Source organism: Mesoplodon densirostris, chromosome X (genome assembly GCF_025265405.1).
Source record: "Mesoplodon densirostris isolate mMesDen1 chromosome X, mMesDen1 primary haplotype, whole genome shotgun sequence".
Classification (NCBI taxonomy): domain Eukaryota; kingdom Metazoa; phylum Chordata; class Mammalia; order Artiodactyla; family Ziphiidae; genus Mesoplodon; species Mesoplodon densirostris.
The window spans coordinates 3,549,740-3,567,764 of record NC_082681.1 but is presented as its reverse complement, the minus strand read 5'-3'; the positions used below and the strand labels follow the sequence as shown (position 1 = coordinate 3,567,764).

The 18,025-nt window shown below is 61.4% G+C and overlaps 1 protein-coding gene across 1 annotated transcript; it reads left to right on the top strand.

Moving 5' to 3' along the window:
• The first annotated feature begins 12,164 nt into the window (after window positions 1-12,164).
• On the top strand, window positions 12,165-17,206 carry LOC132482288 (extracellular matrix protein 2-like). Its single transcript, XM_060087492.1, has 7 exons — window positions 12,165-12,319; window positions 12,578-12,693; window positions 13,087-13,219; window positions 13,456-13,613; window positions 14,085-14,224; window positions 16,023-16,349; window positions 16,886-17,206. The coding sequence occupies exons 1-7, from the start codon at window positions 12,190-12,192 to the stop codon at window positions 17,064-17,066; spliced, it is 1,185 nt and encodes a 394-aa protein (XP_059943475.1). The 5' UTR covers window positions 12,165-12,189; the 3' UTR covers window positions 17,067-17,206.
• The last annotated feature ends 819 nt before the right edge of the window (window positions 17,207-18,025 follow it).

Genomic DNA, 18,025 nt, shown 5'->3' with positions numbered 1-18,025 from the left:
TACATGTTCACTATTATTATGCTGGGCCCTGCTCCTTCCACCTACCCTTCCTCCCGTCTGTCTTCGACCTTCTGGAAGGTTCTGTGCCTCCTTCCTGCCCTGTCCACTTACAAATGTCTTTGCACCTCTCATGCCCCTCAAACTCAATGAGTCTGAAATGACATTTGTTAGCCTGTTCTCCCCCCACACCTCCAAAACCCCCAGCTCAGTGAATGCCCCCATCCCTCGGACCTGCTGATCAGATGAGGTGGGAAGGAGCTGGAGGGTGGCTGGGGCCCAAGGAGTGGGGAACCAGCAGCGGGCAGCTGCTGCCAGCCCTCCTTGATCCTCTCTGGAGTCTGTCCCTGCTCTGTGCCCCACCCTGCCATCTCCTGGAGGGTGGGATCAGGGGCAGGTCTAGAGGCGAGGAGACCTAGGGACCTGGCAGGAGGCAACTGCAGTCCTCTGAGTGACAGGAGAGGACTTAGCCCTGTTCTGGGAGAAGGGGATGGGCAGGCGTCTGGGCTAACATGAAGGGACCCCAGCCCGGCCTTGCGGGGCAGGGCCTGATTCCCTACTGAATGGTTTGGAATTGCAAGCTATTCTGAGGACACAAAGCCTCTGAACTTGAGCTGCAGGGACGCCCCAGCTCAGGGACCCAGGGACCCAGAGACTTGCAAAGCACCTAAAGATCCCTTCCTGCTCCGACGTGGCTGCTGACTTGGGCCCTTCTGGCAGCTGAAGGCTGTAGGGGTCTCTGGGTTGTTTTTTTAAATCTTTTTTTTTCCTTTTTCTGTTTTTGTTTTTCTTTCTTTTTTAAAAATTTCATTTCCATCACAGCCCCAGCTCAGACGTTCAAATTCTTGTGGGTTTTCCTGTGGATCTTTCCTAGGACTAGGGAATTTGGCGGGAGAAACCATGGCAGTGTGGTGGCCTTCCCCACCCTCCCCATATCCTCTGCTCCTGAGGATCGGGAAAAAACCAGCCCCTGTGTATTCTGGAAGAAAATTCCCCTTCTCCACCCAGCTCCACGGAGCCAGTAGTCTAAACAGCCCTTCCCCGACTCAGCAGCTCTGTCTGTGGCCCAGGGTGGGACGTGGAGGGATTGTCAGGGCCTTGACGGGAGAAGACCATCTTAAAGGGTCATGGGCTTCGTCCCATGCATGGAGAACCCGCTGGCCAGCTCTAAGCTCATGGAAATGGCAGCTGAAGACGCAGCAGCAGGCCGCAGCCTCCCCACCCCCGAATCGTGGTGCCTCCCAGGCGTCCTCCACCAGAAAGACTGGAGGCTGGGATGGGAACAGAGACTACTGGGCCTCTCTAGGAGCGGGGGGGGGGGGGAAAGGGCTGCCGAGTGGTAGAAGCTTGTGGAAATGTGGACTCAAACTCAATACAAAGAAGTGCTTCTCTCAGAGGGTACTGTCTAAACACTAGCTGGCTGCCTGGAAAGGGAGGAGGAGCTCTCTGTCTCGGGATGTATGCAAGCTCAAGGAGGCAGGGAGGGATGTGGGGTGGCTTGCTACGGCGAGCAGGGTGTGGACAGCTCTGTAGGGTGCATCCCTGCCCAGAGCCCCTGGCTTCTGTGAGGGAGGCCTGGGCCGGTCAGGGGCTGAAAATGGGGCTGAAGGACAGGTCCGCCTGGGAGGGGATGCAGCTGGGGGGCAGATGTCAGCAGAGGCTGTGGGGCCCTGAGCAGACCCGAGCACTGAGCCAACCTCCTGCTCATGGGGGAAACTTGGCCGTGTATCAGTGCTTGGAAAACAGGTTGGAAAATGAGACCAGTTGACAGGTACTGGCCTCACTGTGTCAGGGATGGGCTGGCAGCAAGCAGTGGTGGCTGAGGCAGCCAGCCACGTGACGCACCTCGCCTTGTGCCTCGGGCACAGAAATGTATAGCCAACCAGGTGGCTTCACCCCATGGCCTCCCTGCCCTGGAGCAGCAGGCTGTTGGCCAGAGGTGCGCAGGTCATCGGGCAAGAGGAAGGGTCCCTAGAGCATCTCAGCCCCGACGTTCCAGCTGCCTTTAGCAGCAGACCCCAGGGTGCTGGGGGAATCTGACCCCCCAACAGCCAGTCAAAGAAAGCTGAAGTTCAAGTTTTACCTCTCCAGCAAGGAAGAGAAGGCAGATTGGCTTCTGCTGCATCTGACAGGGGTTGAAGGCCTTGTTTCAAAAGAGGGGAGCTTTTGAGGGATGGGGGGATCCCTCCAGCCCCCACTTTCCCCACCCCTGAGATTCCTCAGTAAGAAAAGGAGATTAAAGGACTCACCACATCCTCTGGTGAGCACCAAATGCAGGCTCCTGAAGAAAAGGCAGGTGGAGAGCGTATGTGTGAGAGAGAGGGACAGAGGGAGAGAGACTTCAGGGGAAGAATTCTGTTAGTTATGGGATGAGAAGCTCTATGGGAGAAGTAAGTGGCAAGGCCTGGCATTGGATCTGGGGGAGAAATGATACAGGGTAATGAGGCCAGGCTGAGGATGGTCTGAGTTCAAGGTTCTCCAGGAGAGGCAAAGTGAGAGGGCTGTCTCTCCCCTCCCTCTCCCCCACTCCCCCTTCCCGAACCTCTCTCATCTGCTCGAGACTGAGCCGCCAGGCTGGGCTGTTGGTCACCCATCCACCCAGGTGCCCGGGGCTTGCAGCCAGCCCACGCCACCTGTGCCAGCTGGAAGCCCACTCAAAAACAAACCATCTTCACGCAGATGGGTGGAGGGGTAGAGAACAGGAAAGTGGGGGGCGCTTGCAAATGAGATTGGGAAGCGCCTCAAGGCTGCAGGGACCCCAGACTTTGACCTGAGCAATGAGACCCAAAGGGTTCCGGGAACAAGAATGACACCAACTTTCCTTCGGGTGGCTGTCATTCAGCCTCCCAGAGGCCCTGGGGACTGGCCTGGCCAAGCACAAGCTACTGGGGTGGCATAAGTCTGGAGGGCCCCAGAGCTGCCACTATGGGCCTGACAGACGTGGGCCTGCCACGAGGGTAGGCTTGGGGGGAGTCTAGTGGTCTCTGGTCCTAGCACTGGGTGGATAAGAATGTCAACCTAGGAGCTGCCTGGTGACTGCCAGTTCTGGAATGCTCTCATTCTAGGCCTGTGTCCACATTGAGAAACTACCGGCACAAGAGGATGGAGAAGCTGCCCTGGGACCTTGGCCTCCTGTTCCTGTCGCTTCTGATCCCTATGCTGGGGCAGGGACCACAGCAGCCCAAGGTAGGGGCAGCTGAAGAGCCAGCCCTTGAGAGGGGCAGGTGGCTCCCTGCCCATGGGACACCTAGGCAAGGCCGCCCTCACAGCAGGTCAAACCTTGGACCTCCTGCTTTAGGGCCCCACCCCCATGTCCTGCTGCTGAGGGGCCCTCGGGAGCCCAGAGAACCCCACCCGCTCCCAGGCCACAAGCTCCTGCAACAGCACGTTTCGTATGCCCAGGACCCGGATCGGATCCCAGCCCGCTCCGATGGCCTGCGAGGGTCTGCGGGTCTGCTTGGAGGCCCAAGGCGCTTGTGGGGTGCGCGGACGCAGCCAGGCTGCGTGGGCGGGGCTGTCCCCACCAGGGCGCTCCCAGCCCGGGTGGAGCCTGGGGTGAGCCACCGGGGAGGGTGTTGGTTCCGAGGAGGGAGTAGCGCGGGCCGAGCCTCTGGGGGTTTGGGGGCTCCTCGCTCGCTCCTTCGCGCTCAGGGTCTCCGGCGATCCAGGCGCACGCGCCCAGCGCAGCGAAGGGTGAACAAGCCGGGGCGCGTGCACGCGGCGCGGGCGAGGCGGGGACGCGCGGCTGCACATGCGCTGGGGGCTCGGCGGCCCCCGGGCGGCGGCGGAGGAAATGGCGGGCGGGACGGCCCCCTCCACGGGGAGACGCTCGGGTCTAGACGGCTTGGCAAGGCCGGCGGGGCTGAGTCACATGCGTCTGGAGCTGGAGACGCGGGCGCCAGGACTGGAACGTGAACGTGCCCACTCGGGAGGGCCGGCGGCGGGCGGTGGACCTCGCCTTCCCTCTCCCTCGCGCCCAGCCCTCACTCGAGCCCCGGTGTCTGCCCAGACTCTGTCCCATGTCTGAGGCCCCTCCATGCCCACCTCTGGAGGGGCAGAGGCAACTTCTACAGGGAGTCAAGCAGGGCCCACGTTATTGGCAAGAACCATCTGGAATTCCAGACGGGAAGGAGGATGGGAAAGTGGCCTTCACGTGCCCCTATCCCAGCCATGTCCCTGCTCCCTCCACCCAGTCACATCGGCCACCTGGGACCTTTTTGCCCCCAAACCACTCTTGCTGCTTTCCACCTCCTCCGGCCCACCTTCCACTGGCACCCTCCCCAGGGATGCCCACAGCCCAGCAGCTGAAGGCCCCGGCTTCTCTCCCCTGACCGCCAGGACTTCTTACTACCCACCACTGCATCCCCAGACATCATTGGGGTTCGGTGTTCCCTTTTCCTCCTTCTTTCTCTCTGCCTTAGTGTCTCCTCCCGCCCCCCCCCATTGGCTTGCTCCCTCAGGAGTGCCAGGTCTCAAGCAAGGAAGCATGACACATGAGTCCGGATCGCCTGATGTACTTAGTTTTCACAAAAGCATCTGCAAGAAAAGTTGTTTAATTGGGACCAGATCCTCTGAGGTTTTAATGGCATTAAAACAAGATGGGTTTTCTCTAAGGAAGCAACTGCTGGCAACAGGAAGAGGGCATGGAAAGTTTGGCTTTCTTCTTCTCCAAGTTTGAAGAGGGAAGAGGCCACTGTACCTTTATTTATATACAATAGATGCCCAAACACGTGCTGGAAGGACCCTCCCACATAGCCCCACCCATGGGTAGACCTGGCATCCATGTGCACATCCATACACACACACGCACACATACACAGGCTTTGATGTTACTGGGACACATTGTGGAAGGCACAAGAGCAGGCCTGTTCCCTTGCTCTGGGGGTCACCCCAGGGTGTGTCTTTGGCTGCAGAGTCACTGTTCTACCCTGGGCCCTGGCAGAAGGCCTGGTACATAGGAGGGGCTCAGTGAACTTGTCAAATGACAGACAGCAGGAGGGCAGGACTGGCAGCACAGACCTTGGCCCTGAGCTCCAGATTCATACACAGAACTGCCTTATAGATGTTACCGCTTGGCTGTCTAATCACCAACCTCGCACCTGAGAGGTCAGGAGCTGGTCTCCCCAGCTTCTGCCCCAGGCTCACTCCACCCACAGCGTTCTGGCTCCACCCACTTCTCCCACCAGTCCGCCCCACCCTGGGCCAGACACGATGACCTCTCCCGTGGAGGGTGCATCTGCCTCCACACTGGCTCCTTCTGCCCTTGTGCCCCAAACAAGTCTGTGCTCCACCCTGTAGCCCGAGGGACCCTTTTACAATATAAGTCAGATCACAACCTATGGACTGGGAGAAAATACTTGCAAATGATGCGCCCGACAAGGGCTTAATATCCAAAATATACAAGCAGTTTATATAATTCAATAACCAAAGAAACCAACAACCCAATCGAAAAATGGGCAGAAGACCTAAATAGACAATTCTCCAAAGAAGACATACAAATGTGCAGTAGGCACATGAAAAGATTCTCATCATCACTAATTATTAGAGAAAAGTAAATCAAAACTGCAATGAAGTACCACCTCACACCAGTCAGAATGGCCATCATCAAAAAGTCTACAAACAGTAAATGCTGGAGAGGGTGTGGAGAAAAGGGAGCCCTCCTACACTGTTGGTGGGAATGTAAATTGGTGCAGCCACCATGGAGAACAGTATGGAGGTTCCTTAAAAAACTAAAAACAGAACTACCATATGATCCAGCAATCCCACTCCTGGCCATATATTGGAAAAGACAAAAACTCTAATTAGAAAATATGCATGCACCCCCCATGTTCATAGGAGCACTATTCACAATAGCCAAGACATGCAAACAACCTAAATGTCCATCGACAGAGGAATGGATAAAGAAGATGTGGTACATATATACAATGGAATATTACTCAGCCATTAAAAAGAATGAAATTCTTTGCAGCAACATGGATTTGCAGCAACGTGGATGGACCTAGAGATTATCATACTAAGCGAAGTAAGTCAGAAAGAGAAAGAGAAATACCATATGATATCACTTATATGTGGAATCTAAAATACGACACAAATGAACATATCTACGAAAGAGAAACAGACTCACAGACAGAGAACAGACTTGTGGTTGCCACTGGGGGGGGGGAGGGGAGGGAGGGAAGGATTGGGAGTTTGGGATTAGTAGCTGCAAACTAGTATATATAGGATGGATAAACGACACGGTCCTACTGTATAGCACAGGGAACTATATTCAATATCCTGTGATAAACCGTAATGGAAAAGAATATGAAGAAAGAAAGAATATATATATACATATATATCTGAGTCACTTTGCGGGACAGCAGAAATTTACACAACATCGTAAATCAACTAGACTTCAATACGAATTTTTTTAAAGAGTCAGATCATGTGTGACTCCTCTGCTCAGAAGTCCACAGTAGCTCCCTGCTTCCTTCAAGGTCAAAGGCAAAGTCCACCCGCCACCCTTTGATGTCCTATCAAGCTGGCCCTCCTGCCCTTCCCTACCCTCACCCCTCACTTAGCCCACTCCGCCACACTGGTCTCTTTGCTGGTTCTCAAATTGGGCCAAAGCCTTTCCTGCCTCAGGGCCTTTGCACTGCTGTCCCTCCTTTTCGGAGGGCTCTTTATTGGAGCCCTTTTTGCGCGGCTATCTCCTTTTCACTCACGTCTCCACCCAATGTCACTTTCTCACAGTCCTCATCTGATCCCCTGTTGAAAGTGTTTCTTCCTGCAGTCACCCTGACCAGCCCGTTTCCTTCTGATGGGGTCCTCGTGCACCTCACTAGATGGCCAGCTCTGTGAGCACAGGGGAGCTGGCTGTGTAGTTCACCATTGTACTGCACGCTGTGCCGGGGAACAGTGCCTGGCCCACCACAGGGGCTCAGGAATGTTCTGTGAGCAAAGAATCCATTCTCCAATCCTCCCTTGACAGGAGGGGAGCTTTCCGCTGTGCAGTTCTAAGGAGGCTTAAGGGACGAAGGGCATTGCTTTGGCATCCTCCGGGCTGCCAATTGTGAGGGGATGTGTCCTGACTTGTGAGTGTATGTGTGTTCTTGGGGGGCAAGTGTGTGTGGACAGTGGGCCACATGTAAGGGAAGGACAGGAGGAGAAGGGGCAAGAGTCCCTTCCTAGCCCTCAGAACCCTGCGATTGTGCAGCCAAAAGCGACCGTGATCATCTTATGCAGCTTCTCTAGGCCCCTTCCAGTTCTCAGATTCTAGAACTTTCTAAGGAACCCATAGCCACCACATTGAGATGGGGAAACCGAGGCCCTGAGCAGGGAGGCTTCCTCCTGACGTCACATGGCCAGGCCGTCCAGGGCAGAGCTGGGAGCCCAAAACCCTTCCAGCAACCCCCAGGCTGCATCTCGGCTTCCTGGAAAATCCTGACAACCCTCCCGCCCTGCGCTCCAGACACCAAGCTCAGGGTTAGTATTGGCCAGGGGCCCTGCTTGTCTCAGCCCAAGTCCACGACCAAACTCTGTATGCAGGAGGGGTGGGGCAGGAGGGCACCTCTGGTCCTGCTGAGCCCCTGCAAGCTGGCTTTGCTCTGTGTGGGTTCTTTCAAGGTCCCCATGATGGTCAGGCGCCCTGACACTGGACAGAGTAGGTGGCCAGGTGGCCGCGGGGCCCCTGGTGGGGGAAGGGCAGCGAGGACAGGACTCCAGAGGACCTGGGGAACTGAGAGCACTGCAGGCCTCGCCCCTTCCTGCCTAGGTGGGTAGGAGCAGGGGTCCCTCCCTCCTCCAGGCCACTGTGCCAGAGAAACCTGGGAGCAGGCCTCCCCCACCTCCAGCCCTGCTAATGGGAACCAGATGGCAGGATGTTTAGTCAGCGCCTGGGGAGCGGCGCGAACAGGGGAAATGGGTTGGGGGCCAGGATTCCAGAATCCATCCCTAGGCAGGGGGAGGGTCAGAGCCAGGGCTCCCACCACAGTCCATCTACAGGGTCCCGCATCAGGCTGGGTCCTACCACCTCCTCAAGTGACGCCCAACCAGGAGGCAGGAGGCAGGAGGCCTGGCCTCTGGCATCGGAGTTGGGCGAGCCCTACCCCCTCGGTTCCTTTTGTGTGAGGGGGGTGGGGGATCATGCTCGGTCGTCCAGGACCCCCGGGCAAACCCCAGCCTCGCGCACCTAAGTGCTCCCCCTCCCCCAGCTTTAGCAAAACATTAGTCCAGGACATCCTGTGTCACGCACGGGCACACAGGCAGACGGTGGCTTCATCCTTGGCTCCCAGGGCGCTTGCTCACAAGCCCCAGCCGGTCTCTGTCTCTGGTCTGTGTGCGGCGCGGTCCCAAATTCAGACCTGAAACCAGAGACCTGGACAGGGCAGGGGAGGGGGGTGCCGGCAGACCCTGTGTGTCCCTGCCACACCCCGGCCGCAATACATCTGGCACTGGGGACTCGGGCTGATCCCCAGGCCCACATGGGCAAATGCTGAGGACCCCAATGAAGACCCACTTGCGGGGGACTCCGTGCCCTGACCCCAGCCCCGTCCTGGGTCTCACACATTCCTCTGTGGCCCCGGACGGATGCCTTGAACCCCAGATGGCTACGGGACACTCTTTCTCCACGAGCTTTCCTGGCCCTGCTGCTCACTCCCCTCCCCCTGTCCCCTCCACCCAAGCCTTGCCCACAATTAACTCATTTTTTAAGATCGCTTCCAAACATAAGTCAATGCTGGACAGAGCTGTAGGAAAAGCTTCCTCAAGGCTGGCCCCAAAGAGCCATGTGGTGAGACCCGGCCTCTTTGCCAGACCCCGCCCGCCCTCGGCTCCCACAGCTGGGCCTGGGGCTGGGGCCCTCTGAAGGCGGGCCAGGGGGCCTGTGGTCAGACACCCCTTCTTTGCCTCTTGCTCCAGCCCATATCCCCTGTTCTCAGGCCCCATCCCGACCCACAGGTACCCCTCTGCCTGAGAGGGCACCCGTGAGGCATAGGGGCGTCTCGGGCAGCGGTCACACTGAGGTCTGGAACTCTCAGCCAAGAAGTCTGGGGGAACCGGTGAGGTGGCCTCACCCAGGCCACTGCCAGGCCACCCCAAGCCAAGTGTGCCCGAGGACCCCGGCCGCCCCTGGCCCACACACACTCCGCTGTGAGGGAGGGAGCATGGGTGGGGGCATTCAGGACGTATACCTGCTCACCATTTTACAGAGGAGAAAGTGGAGGCCTGGAGGAAGGGAAGCTTCCCAGAGGTGGGCAGGGAGCCAGTGGAAGGAGCACGGGCTCAACTGCGTCCTCCAGCCCCGTCTGAGGCACGAGGTCCGTGCCCGGGCGGCCCTGGGGCCCCAGGGGATGGGGTCTACGCTTGCTACCCTAGCTCTGCCCCCGTGTTCTGTTTCCCCTGGAATTGGAAGGCATCGGCATCGGCGCCTGTGGTGGAAGCTCACAGGCTTGGCCGGCTCCAGAGGGGCCGGAGTCGCCGTTGTCCAGGTGGCCCTGGCACCTGCCCCCTCTCCCGAGGACCCTGGAGGTCCTGGGGCCTGTGGCTTGCTCTCGGGGCCCAGCGCCTCTCCTTTCCCAGCCGCCGAGGTAGGACCTGGCAGCCTGGGGTGGGCAGCCTGCTCTGTGGTGGGCCTCACAGGTCCCCTGTGTGCGGAGACAGAAGCCCCATTCACGGGGGCCACTGGGCCGGTGCCAGCGGAGAAGGAACATAGGCCTCTCAGAAAAGGAGCGAGAGAGCTCGGGTCCAAGAAAAAAATCAATCTCTCTTTCTCCTCAGGTGGGAGCAGGGGACCTTGGGGGGAGTCGGGGGCCAGGCCTGGGGAGGCATTTGTTGGGGGGAGCCTTCCTGGGGAAGGGCCGGGCTGGGTCCAGGAGGCTCCCAGCACTGTAGCTCAGGGATCCAGACTGTCGCTTGCCGCCCCCCTGGTGTCCCATCCTGCCGCGGCCGCCGCTGCCACCCCTCCCAGCCCTTCATCCCCTCCGCCGGCCCAGGCGGCCTGCGCACGGTGGCCATGCAGAGCGCGCTGCTCCCCGTTCTGGCTCTCTGGGTGGGCTGCTGCCCTGGAGGGGCCCTGGCCAGGCAGGGGCCGGGCCTGAGAGAGCCTGCAGTGCAGCCAGCCTCCACAGGGCTGCCCACCCTGCGGCCGCTGCCACCCAGCCCGTCTGGGCCCCCCGACGGTGAGTAGGGGGCACCAGCAGGGAGGCTGGCAGGACGGGACCCTGCCCCGCTACCGGGACCCCCCCAGGGTGGGGGCAGAGGGAGGGTGAGCAGGTCACCCTGAGGCTGCCCACACGGTGCCCCCCGTGGGTGTTTGGCTCAGGGCCAGGAGGGACCCATGAGCTTCAGGGAACCCTCCCTGGGGGGCGAGGGGGGACTGCAGACTCTGGGAGGCCCTCGCGCTGGTTGCCCAGGGTGGGGGCAGGGGAGGCGAGACAGCCCCCTAGGAGGGGCCGCTGCAGCTGACGCCGGAAGTGAGAGCCCCGCCCAGGGGTGGGATGGTAGGGGCCGGTGGGGGGACCCAATTCCCCACCCCCTGCAGACGGCAGGCCCCTGGTCAGTGCTGCTTAAGGAGGGCCTCCATTCGGTGGAGGGGAGCCCCGGGGCGGGCAGCCGCCGCCCCTCCTTTGCAGCAGCTGAAAGCCCCTCAGAGCGGCCCCGGGGCTCGCCTGGCCCCTAACAACCTGCACTCGCAGCAGCCACTGAGGCCGTCACCTCCACCAGCGCACTGCGCCAGGTGGCAGCGACCCCTTCATCTCCCCAGAGGCTGCCCGCCCCTCCCTGCCCAGGAAGAACCCACAGGGAACTGGGGGGCACAAGAACAGGCCCAGCCCCTCCGCCTAGGGCTACTGAAGCTCTCCTGGGCCCACCCTCATGAGCCAAGGACCTGCCGCTGCCTTGTCCCAACAGGCCTGAAGGGTCCCCAGGAGTTCTGAGAGGCAGGCAGGTCGACTCATCCTGCTCTTGACATTGAGCTCTCTCTGCTCCCCCTCTCTCCCGCTCGGGGTCCCCCACTCTGGGACCATGAAAAATCGGGGAGGAGATCAGGGAATCTCTGACACTTGGTGGCCTTCGGGGTCGGTGACAGAAGGCTGAGAGCTCCTGAGGAGAGAAGAAAAAGGCAGAAGTGAGGCCTGGGCAGACAGAAGGAGGGAGGTGGACCGGCCGACGGCTGATCCCCCGCTCGGGAAGGAGGTGCTGCCTCTCTGCCACGCAGCAGTCCAGGCACCCCAGCCCACACTGGCTTCTTCTGCAGGTCGAGTGCGACCCACCCCCGGGAACGGCGGCCCGGACAGGCCTAGTGACAGGCAGCTGGACAGGCCATGGCTGCGGCCCACCTCCGAGGAGGGAGCCCACAGAACCCCCAACCAGCCCCCAGCCCCGCGCTGGAAGGCCCCTGCCAGACCTGGGCTGGCCCAGAGGAAGGCGACGCCGCCAGCAGCCTGGGGGCAGGAGCAGGGTCACAACCATGGGGCCGGCGCTGTGCAGTCCCATCTCCAGGCCACAGCCGCCGCGAGGCCTGGGGCGGCGAGGCCCCGGGCTGCCGAGCTCAGGCCCTTGCAGGCAACCAGGACCCCCCGAGCCCAAGAGGGGGCAGTGGCTGCCAAGGAGGGCCAGGGCAGGCAGGCAGGGGGCCAGGAAGCCAGGAAAAGGATCCCAAAGCCTAGGAGGCCCCCCAAAGGTGAGGACCAGCTGGGACAGGCAACCCCCATATGGGCCCTGCAAGGGGTGAAGTGGCCGAGGCAAGCGCCAGCCTCTGCCAATCATACTAACGTCCCCAGCCACTGAGACCCCACCCCGCTCTCAATGTGCCCAAGCTGAGCGGCCCCGTGTGTGGGCAAGTGGGGAAACCTCCCAGGGCAGGTCCCCTCCCCCAGCCTCAGGGCCCCGATTTGGGCCTTTTGCCCTTGGTGCCAAGGGAAGGAGGCCTAGTGGCCTGTTGTTCCAGCTCAGCTGGCCAAGTCACCGGCAGGTCCAGGGAGCCCCGGGCAAGCCCCTGACCCTCGGCGGGCCCCTGTTTCTATGTGGCCAGGCTGGGGCCTCATCTCTCATCCTCCAGGGCCCTCCCAGCAACCCAGCCCTGGAGGCTGGCGTCAAAAGAAAGATCGCAACCGAGGCCAAGGTGGCAGCAGCACCTCGGAGACCACAGGTCGTGGGCGGAAAAGGCCTGGAAGCAGGCAAGGGCATGGCCATGGGCTTGCAGACCCTGGCGCTATGGAGCAGGCCATGCCCTCCCTGCCGGCCTCCTGCCTCCTGGCCCAGGCAGCCATCGCCTGTGGCAACGTCAAGATGAAACACGTTCCTGCCCTGTCCGACCCCGGCCTGACCACGCTCTACCTGGCAGGTGGGTGTCCCCTCTTCCCTGAACCCACTCCCGCGGCAGTGGTGAGAAGGCCATACACCTTGGTCCCTTGGCCACTGTGGCTGCCACGCCACCGCGCCTGGGGACGGCCCACCTCCCCTCTGATCTGGGACAGTCACAAGAGCCAGCTCCTTCAAGGAGTGTGTAACTGCTGCCTCCGGCCCGTGTGGGAGAGGTACAGAGTGGCAAAGGGGAGGGGGACAGAGGGCCCCAGAAAATGGCTGCCCCATGTGTGCACAGAGAATGAAATTGCCAAGATCCCGGCCCATGCATTCCTGGGACTGCCCAACCTGGAGTGGCTGGACTTGAGCAAGAACAAGCTGGATGCCCTTGGCCTGCACCCCCACGCCTTCAAGGTGCGCAGCAGCCCCTCATCCTGCTCTCCCAGGGGTTGGCGCAGGAAGAGGGCCCCGGGCATCCTCTGCTCCCCCCCGCCCTACCTGGAGTAGGAGCTGTGCAGAAACCCAGCACCGCGGGCTTTGATGATTTGGGGTAACACGGCCCATAGCTGTGAGCGTGGGGAGCAACACAGATCCTTGGGCCCCACAAGGAAGCAGCACTCCTGGGAGAAACTTAGGGGAGTCCCAGAAACCCCCAGACAGGCCTGGTCCAAGAGGGAACCAGGAAGCCACAATGCAACCAAATAGGGGGGTCCCTGGGCAGGATGAGCCCAAAGCCATGCCCGGAAGGCCTAGCGCCAGCCAGCAGCACCCCAGTCTCCAGCGCGCTCTTCTCCCCCAATCCCCTAGAGTCTGACGCGGCTGAAGCGTCTGAACCTGGATGGGAACTCACTGTCCACGGTGCCGGCCTTGCCTGCCTCCCTGCAGGAGCTCAAACTCAACGACAACCTTCTGCAGGGCCTGCAGCGCGGCAGCTTCCGGGGTGCGGGCAGGCCCCAGGGGACAGGGGCCAAAGGGGCTGGGCCTGAGCAGCCACGGAGGCTGAGAGCAGGGGCTGTCCAAGGCAGCCTGGCTGAAGGGCAGAGGTGGGAACACCAGCCCAGGAAGGCGGCCCTGGCTCCGAGGGCCAGGGGGTCTCTGGAGCTACGGTGGGCAGCTCCCAGCAGGCCTTCCGAGCTCGGCGGTCAGCTCACCTGCCCCTCTACCCGCCGTCCGCAGGGCTCGGCCAGCTGCTGACACTGGAGGTGGAAGGGAACCGGCTGCACGATGGGAACATCTCCCCCCTGGCCTTCCAACCCCTACGCAGCCTGCTCTACCTGAGGCTGGACCGGAACCGGCTGCGGACCATCCCGCCCGGCCTTCCAGCCTCCCTACAGGTGAGCTGGGAGCCCCGAGGCCACAAGAGGCAAAGCTGTGGCTGAAAGACTGGAGCGTCTGCCCACACCAGCCGGGCCGGCGGGTAGAGCTGCCCATGGGGGGGGCGGGGATTTTGACGATAAACCCACAAGGCCTGAGCACCAAAGGGCCTTTCCTCTGCCTGACCTAACCTTCCTGGAGCCCAAAATTGAGCCTCGAGGACGGTCCTGGACCCGCTGGGTGTCCCTGCACACGGCTCATGGCCTCTCTGGGCCGCATGATCCCCCGTGCTTGGCGGTAGTCCCTGAGCCTGTGTCCTGTGGGGCTCTGAAGAGTCATGACAGGGCTTGCGGGTGTTGCTGGGATCCTTTGCACAGCTGGCCATGGCCCTGAGGGGCAGAGACGGAGGGCCCCAGTGGAAGGGGGCAGGGGACCCAGCCAGGCTGCCAGCGAGTGGTGGGTGGGCCGCTCACCCCCAGCCCTGGCCCTAGGAGCTGCACTTGGGCACCAACGTCATCGAGGAGGTGACAGAGGGCACACTGAACCGCAGCCGCAGCCTCAGCGTGCTGGTTCTCAGCAACAACCGGCTCCAGGAGGACCGGCTGGCGCCCCGCGCTTGGATCGATCTTCCGTGAGTGCTGTGGAGTCCAGAGAGAGAGGATGCTCCCCAAGGAAGCAGAGAGTCAGGAGGGAAGGCGGAGAGGGCTGAGGGAGGGCGCTGTTGCTCAGGCCTGGACTCTGGTGGGTCACCTGGGTCACCTACCTCCCTGCCCAGGGCTCAGGGTGGCCTGGGCCCTCAGCCACACCTGCTCCTCCAAGATTTCCCTCTGTCCCTCCCACCTGACAGAATCCCCAAGGCCACAGAAACCCCCTCCCCTGCCCATGCCTGGAGGTGCTGTGGGCCCAGATGGAGGGGCAGCCTGGGTGGTGGGAAGCCACATGGGCAGGAAGGGGCATGGAAGAGAGATGGCAGCCATGGGAAGAAGGCATGTGAGTTTCCTAGGGCAGCCATAACAAACTACCACAAAGTGGGTGGCTTCAAACAACAGAGATTTATGGTCTCACAGTTCTGGAGGTCAGAGGTCCAAAATCAAGGTGTTGGCAGGGCAATGCTTCCTTTGGAGGTTCCAGGGGAGGGTCCTTCCTGCCTCTTCCAGCTTCTGGGGGCTCCAGATGCCGCTTGGCTTGTGGCCACATCCCTCCAGTCTCTGCATTTGTCTTCACGTGGCTTCTCCTGTGTGTCTGTGTCTCTCCTCTTCCATCTCTTATAAGGACACCTACCGTTGCATTGCCCATCCTAAACCAGGATGATTTCATCTCAAGATCCTTCACTTACATCTACAAAGACCTTTTTGCCAAATAAGGCCACATTCACAGGTTCTGGGTAGACATATCTTTGGGGGGGCCACTATTCACCCCACTACAGGAAGAAGGGTCCAGGATGAGTCCCCATGGTCTCATTTGGACGGCTGAGTCGGGTCGCTGGCAGGAGGGGCCCAGGAGCAGACAGGGCCCTTACAGGCACTGCCTAAGGAGTCAGGATGTGACCCCGGGAGCAGCTGAAGGGCTGGGGAAGTACAATCCATGGGATCTGAAGACCACCGAGGCAGGGCAAGAGTGGGGGGCTGGGGGGAGGCAGGGGTTGACAGGCCAACCTGCCATTCCAGGGACTGGAGCCTCCCACCCTGCGTCCTCGTGTTCCAGGAAAAAGTTAGCAGGACGTTTGGGTTTAATTATTCCTCTTTCCTCTCCCCCTGTTGCCAAGGGGGCAAAGGAAAGCAGACAGCAGCCTAGGGAGGGGCCGCCCAGCCGTGTTCCCCTCCCACTGCAGGGCCTGGGCAGGGGGCTGGCGGCCAGTCAAGCCCGGGCTGGTGCCACCCAGCTTTTCTCCAGCTGGTAGACGGGGAGCAGGCTGGTGGCTCGGCAAGCTTGGGAGGCACCGGAGCCCCCGCTCCCATGGACTGAGGATGGCTCCCATCCCAAGGCCCAAGGGCTGACCCCACCCACAGGGGCTGGGGGATATCACTGAGAGAAGTCACTTTGCTTGCTCGGACCCGTTCTAGAAGCATCACCACCCTCTGCTCCTGGTTTCCCACCATGGAGTGACCTGGGCTCACTGCCTGCCTCCCTGATCCCTCAGGGTTCCCTGGCCCTGACCCCTTGGAGCCTTATTTTTCTGTGGTGAGCTAGGTAGGACCCCTCAGACCCGCTTTTCCCAGCCTCAGCGGACAGAGGAGGGCACAGCAGCCAGACGGGGCCTGGCCCTCGCCAGCTGTTGGGAGCCTTGGTGGCAGCTGCCATCTGGGGGCAAATCCCCACTCTCCCCTTGGGCGTGGACCAGGGACCCTGACTGTGGGCTCCAGCCGTTGCTGTGGTCTCTGCTGGGCGCCACTAGCTCCCCACCCCACCCCCGACCCCTGGGCCCACAGGAAGCTGGAGGCCTTGGACTTGTCATACAACCGGCTGGTGCACGTGCCCTCCTTCTTGCCCCGGGGCCTCCGCCGCCTGACGCTGCACCACAACCGCATCGAGCGCATCCCCGGCTACGTGTTCGCGCACATGAAGCCGGGCCTGGAGGTCCTGCATCTTTCCCACAATAGCCTGCATGAGGACGGCATCCACGGCGTGTCCTTCCTGGGCCTGCAAGCCTCCCTGGCCGAGCTGCTCCTGGACCACAACCAGCTGCAGGCCGTCCCACAGGGCCTCCTGGGCCTCAGGGCACTGCAGGTGCTGCACCTCAGCCACAACAAGATCAGGTAGGGCCGACAGCCTGTGGCCATCCTGCTGTCCCCCCACCCCACCCGCGTCCCTACCGCCAGCCCGGGCGGAAGGTCGGCTGAGGCCCAGAGGCCCAGCCTGGTAGGTTGGCCAGGTGCTCTGGCCTGTGGGCTCGTCACCCAAGGGCCTCAGAGGCTGAGGGCGGGACTGTGGCGGGCATCCTTCACTGCCCCCACCTCCCCATCTTGGTTGCCATGACTGGAGGCTGTAGCCAGTGGCTGGCAGGCCCGGGCAGCCAAGGTGGACGGCTGCAGACAGCAGAATCTGGGCAGGGGGTGGGCGGGCGGAGGTTGGGAGGGCTCTGGCCCAGAGCAACAAGTGCCGAGCCCCGAGTGGGCAGGTGGCAGGTGGTGGCAGCGACCCGCCTGACCCTCCACCCTGGGTCTGGTGTCTGTGCCTCGGTCTCACCACCCCCTCGCTGTCGGGCCCTTCTTTCTCTCCTCTCACCTGAGGCCTCACTCTCCTTTCTGGGGTCTCTTCTCCTCTGCCCCGCCCTGCTACCCCCATTCCACAGGCACGTGCCCCTGAATTCCATCTGCGACACACGCGTGGCCCAGGACTCCAACCTCACCTCCACGCACCTGGAGAACAACCTTATAGACCGGCGCCGCATTCCACCCACCACGTTCTCCTGCATCCGGGCCTACCACAGCGTGGTCCTCCAGCCCCAGCAGGGGGAGGGGGAGTCCGCCTAGCCCCACCAGCCTTCCCCACCCCACCAGCTCTTTGGGGACTGGGTGGGTGGCGGGGCATCTTTGCACCACTGGGAGAAAGATCCAGAAGACCCTGCTGCTTCAGATGCGCCCATGTCCCATTGACTGCTGAGGCCCCTTCACTTAGTAAATGACCCAGCCTGGCATGGTGCTGGTTTGGACTTGAACGTAATAAATGCATCTCACTCAAGCCCGCTTGCCTCCACCAGCCTCCTTCCCTCCTGGATCTAAGCCGCCTGTGCACGCTGGCATTCCGTTGTGCATGGAGCCCCCAGAGCCCACATCCTGGACACTGCTTTGTCAGCAGGGGGTTAAGGGGGCCTGGTTCTAGAAGTTTCTCCAAGAGCCTCCCCACCCACCCCCACCCGCCCTGGCCAGGGTCCTGAAGTCCCAGCATCACTACCCTCTTGTCCAGGAAGCATCCCTGTCCCAGGAGTGGACGCACGCAGGGTGTCACCACCCGCTGGCTGGAGTTGCTGACTGTCCGCTGAGCCCTAAAGACAGGACCCATCAACTGTGCTGGGTGGGGACGCAGGAGCTGCGGAGCCCCCTGAGGTCCCTGGAACAGTTGTCCTGCCTGTGTGAGGGGCCCCCAGGAACAGGGCGTGGTCAGTGTGTCAGCCTCCGCAGCTGTCACCGCGCCCAGTGCTGGGGAGGGAGAAGGACGGTGGTATGGGGGTGAGAAAGACACAGCCGAGTGACAGGCATGGAGGATGCGGCCAAGCGGGATGGGCCCCGGCCTTCAGTGCCGCTGGATGTGGGCACAGTGAAGGAAGCAGGGCCCCAAGTGCCCACTGCCGAGACCTTGTCCCGCCAGCGCCTCGGGCTGGCATCTGGGCCTGGGAACCATGAGTCTCGCTTCGGTCCTATTCTGTAGCCAGTCCCCCCCACCCCCCCCTCCCTGAGTTCTCAGCAGAGAAAAGGCCAGACTCTGGAAGGGG

Excerpts from the sequence above, each read along its gene's own strand:
- LOC132482288 (XM_060087492.1), top strand. The coding sequence starts at position 12,190 with ATGGAGCAGGCCATGCCCTCCCTGCCGGCCTCCTGCCTCCTGGCCCAG. Across the intron at positions 13,220-13,455 it reads GCAGCGCGGCAGCTTCCGGG|GGCTCGGCCAGCTGCTGACA; the intron begins GTGCGGGCAGGC and ends CGCCGTCCGCAG. Across the intron at positions 13,614-14,084 it reads GCCTTCCAGCCTCCCTACAG|GAGCTGCACTTGGGCACCAA; the intron begins GTGAGCTGGGAG and ends CCCTGGCCCTAG.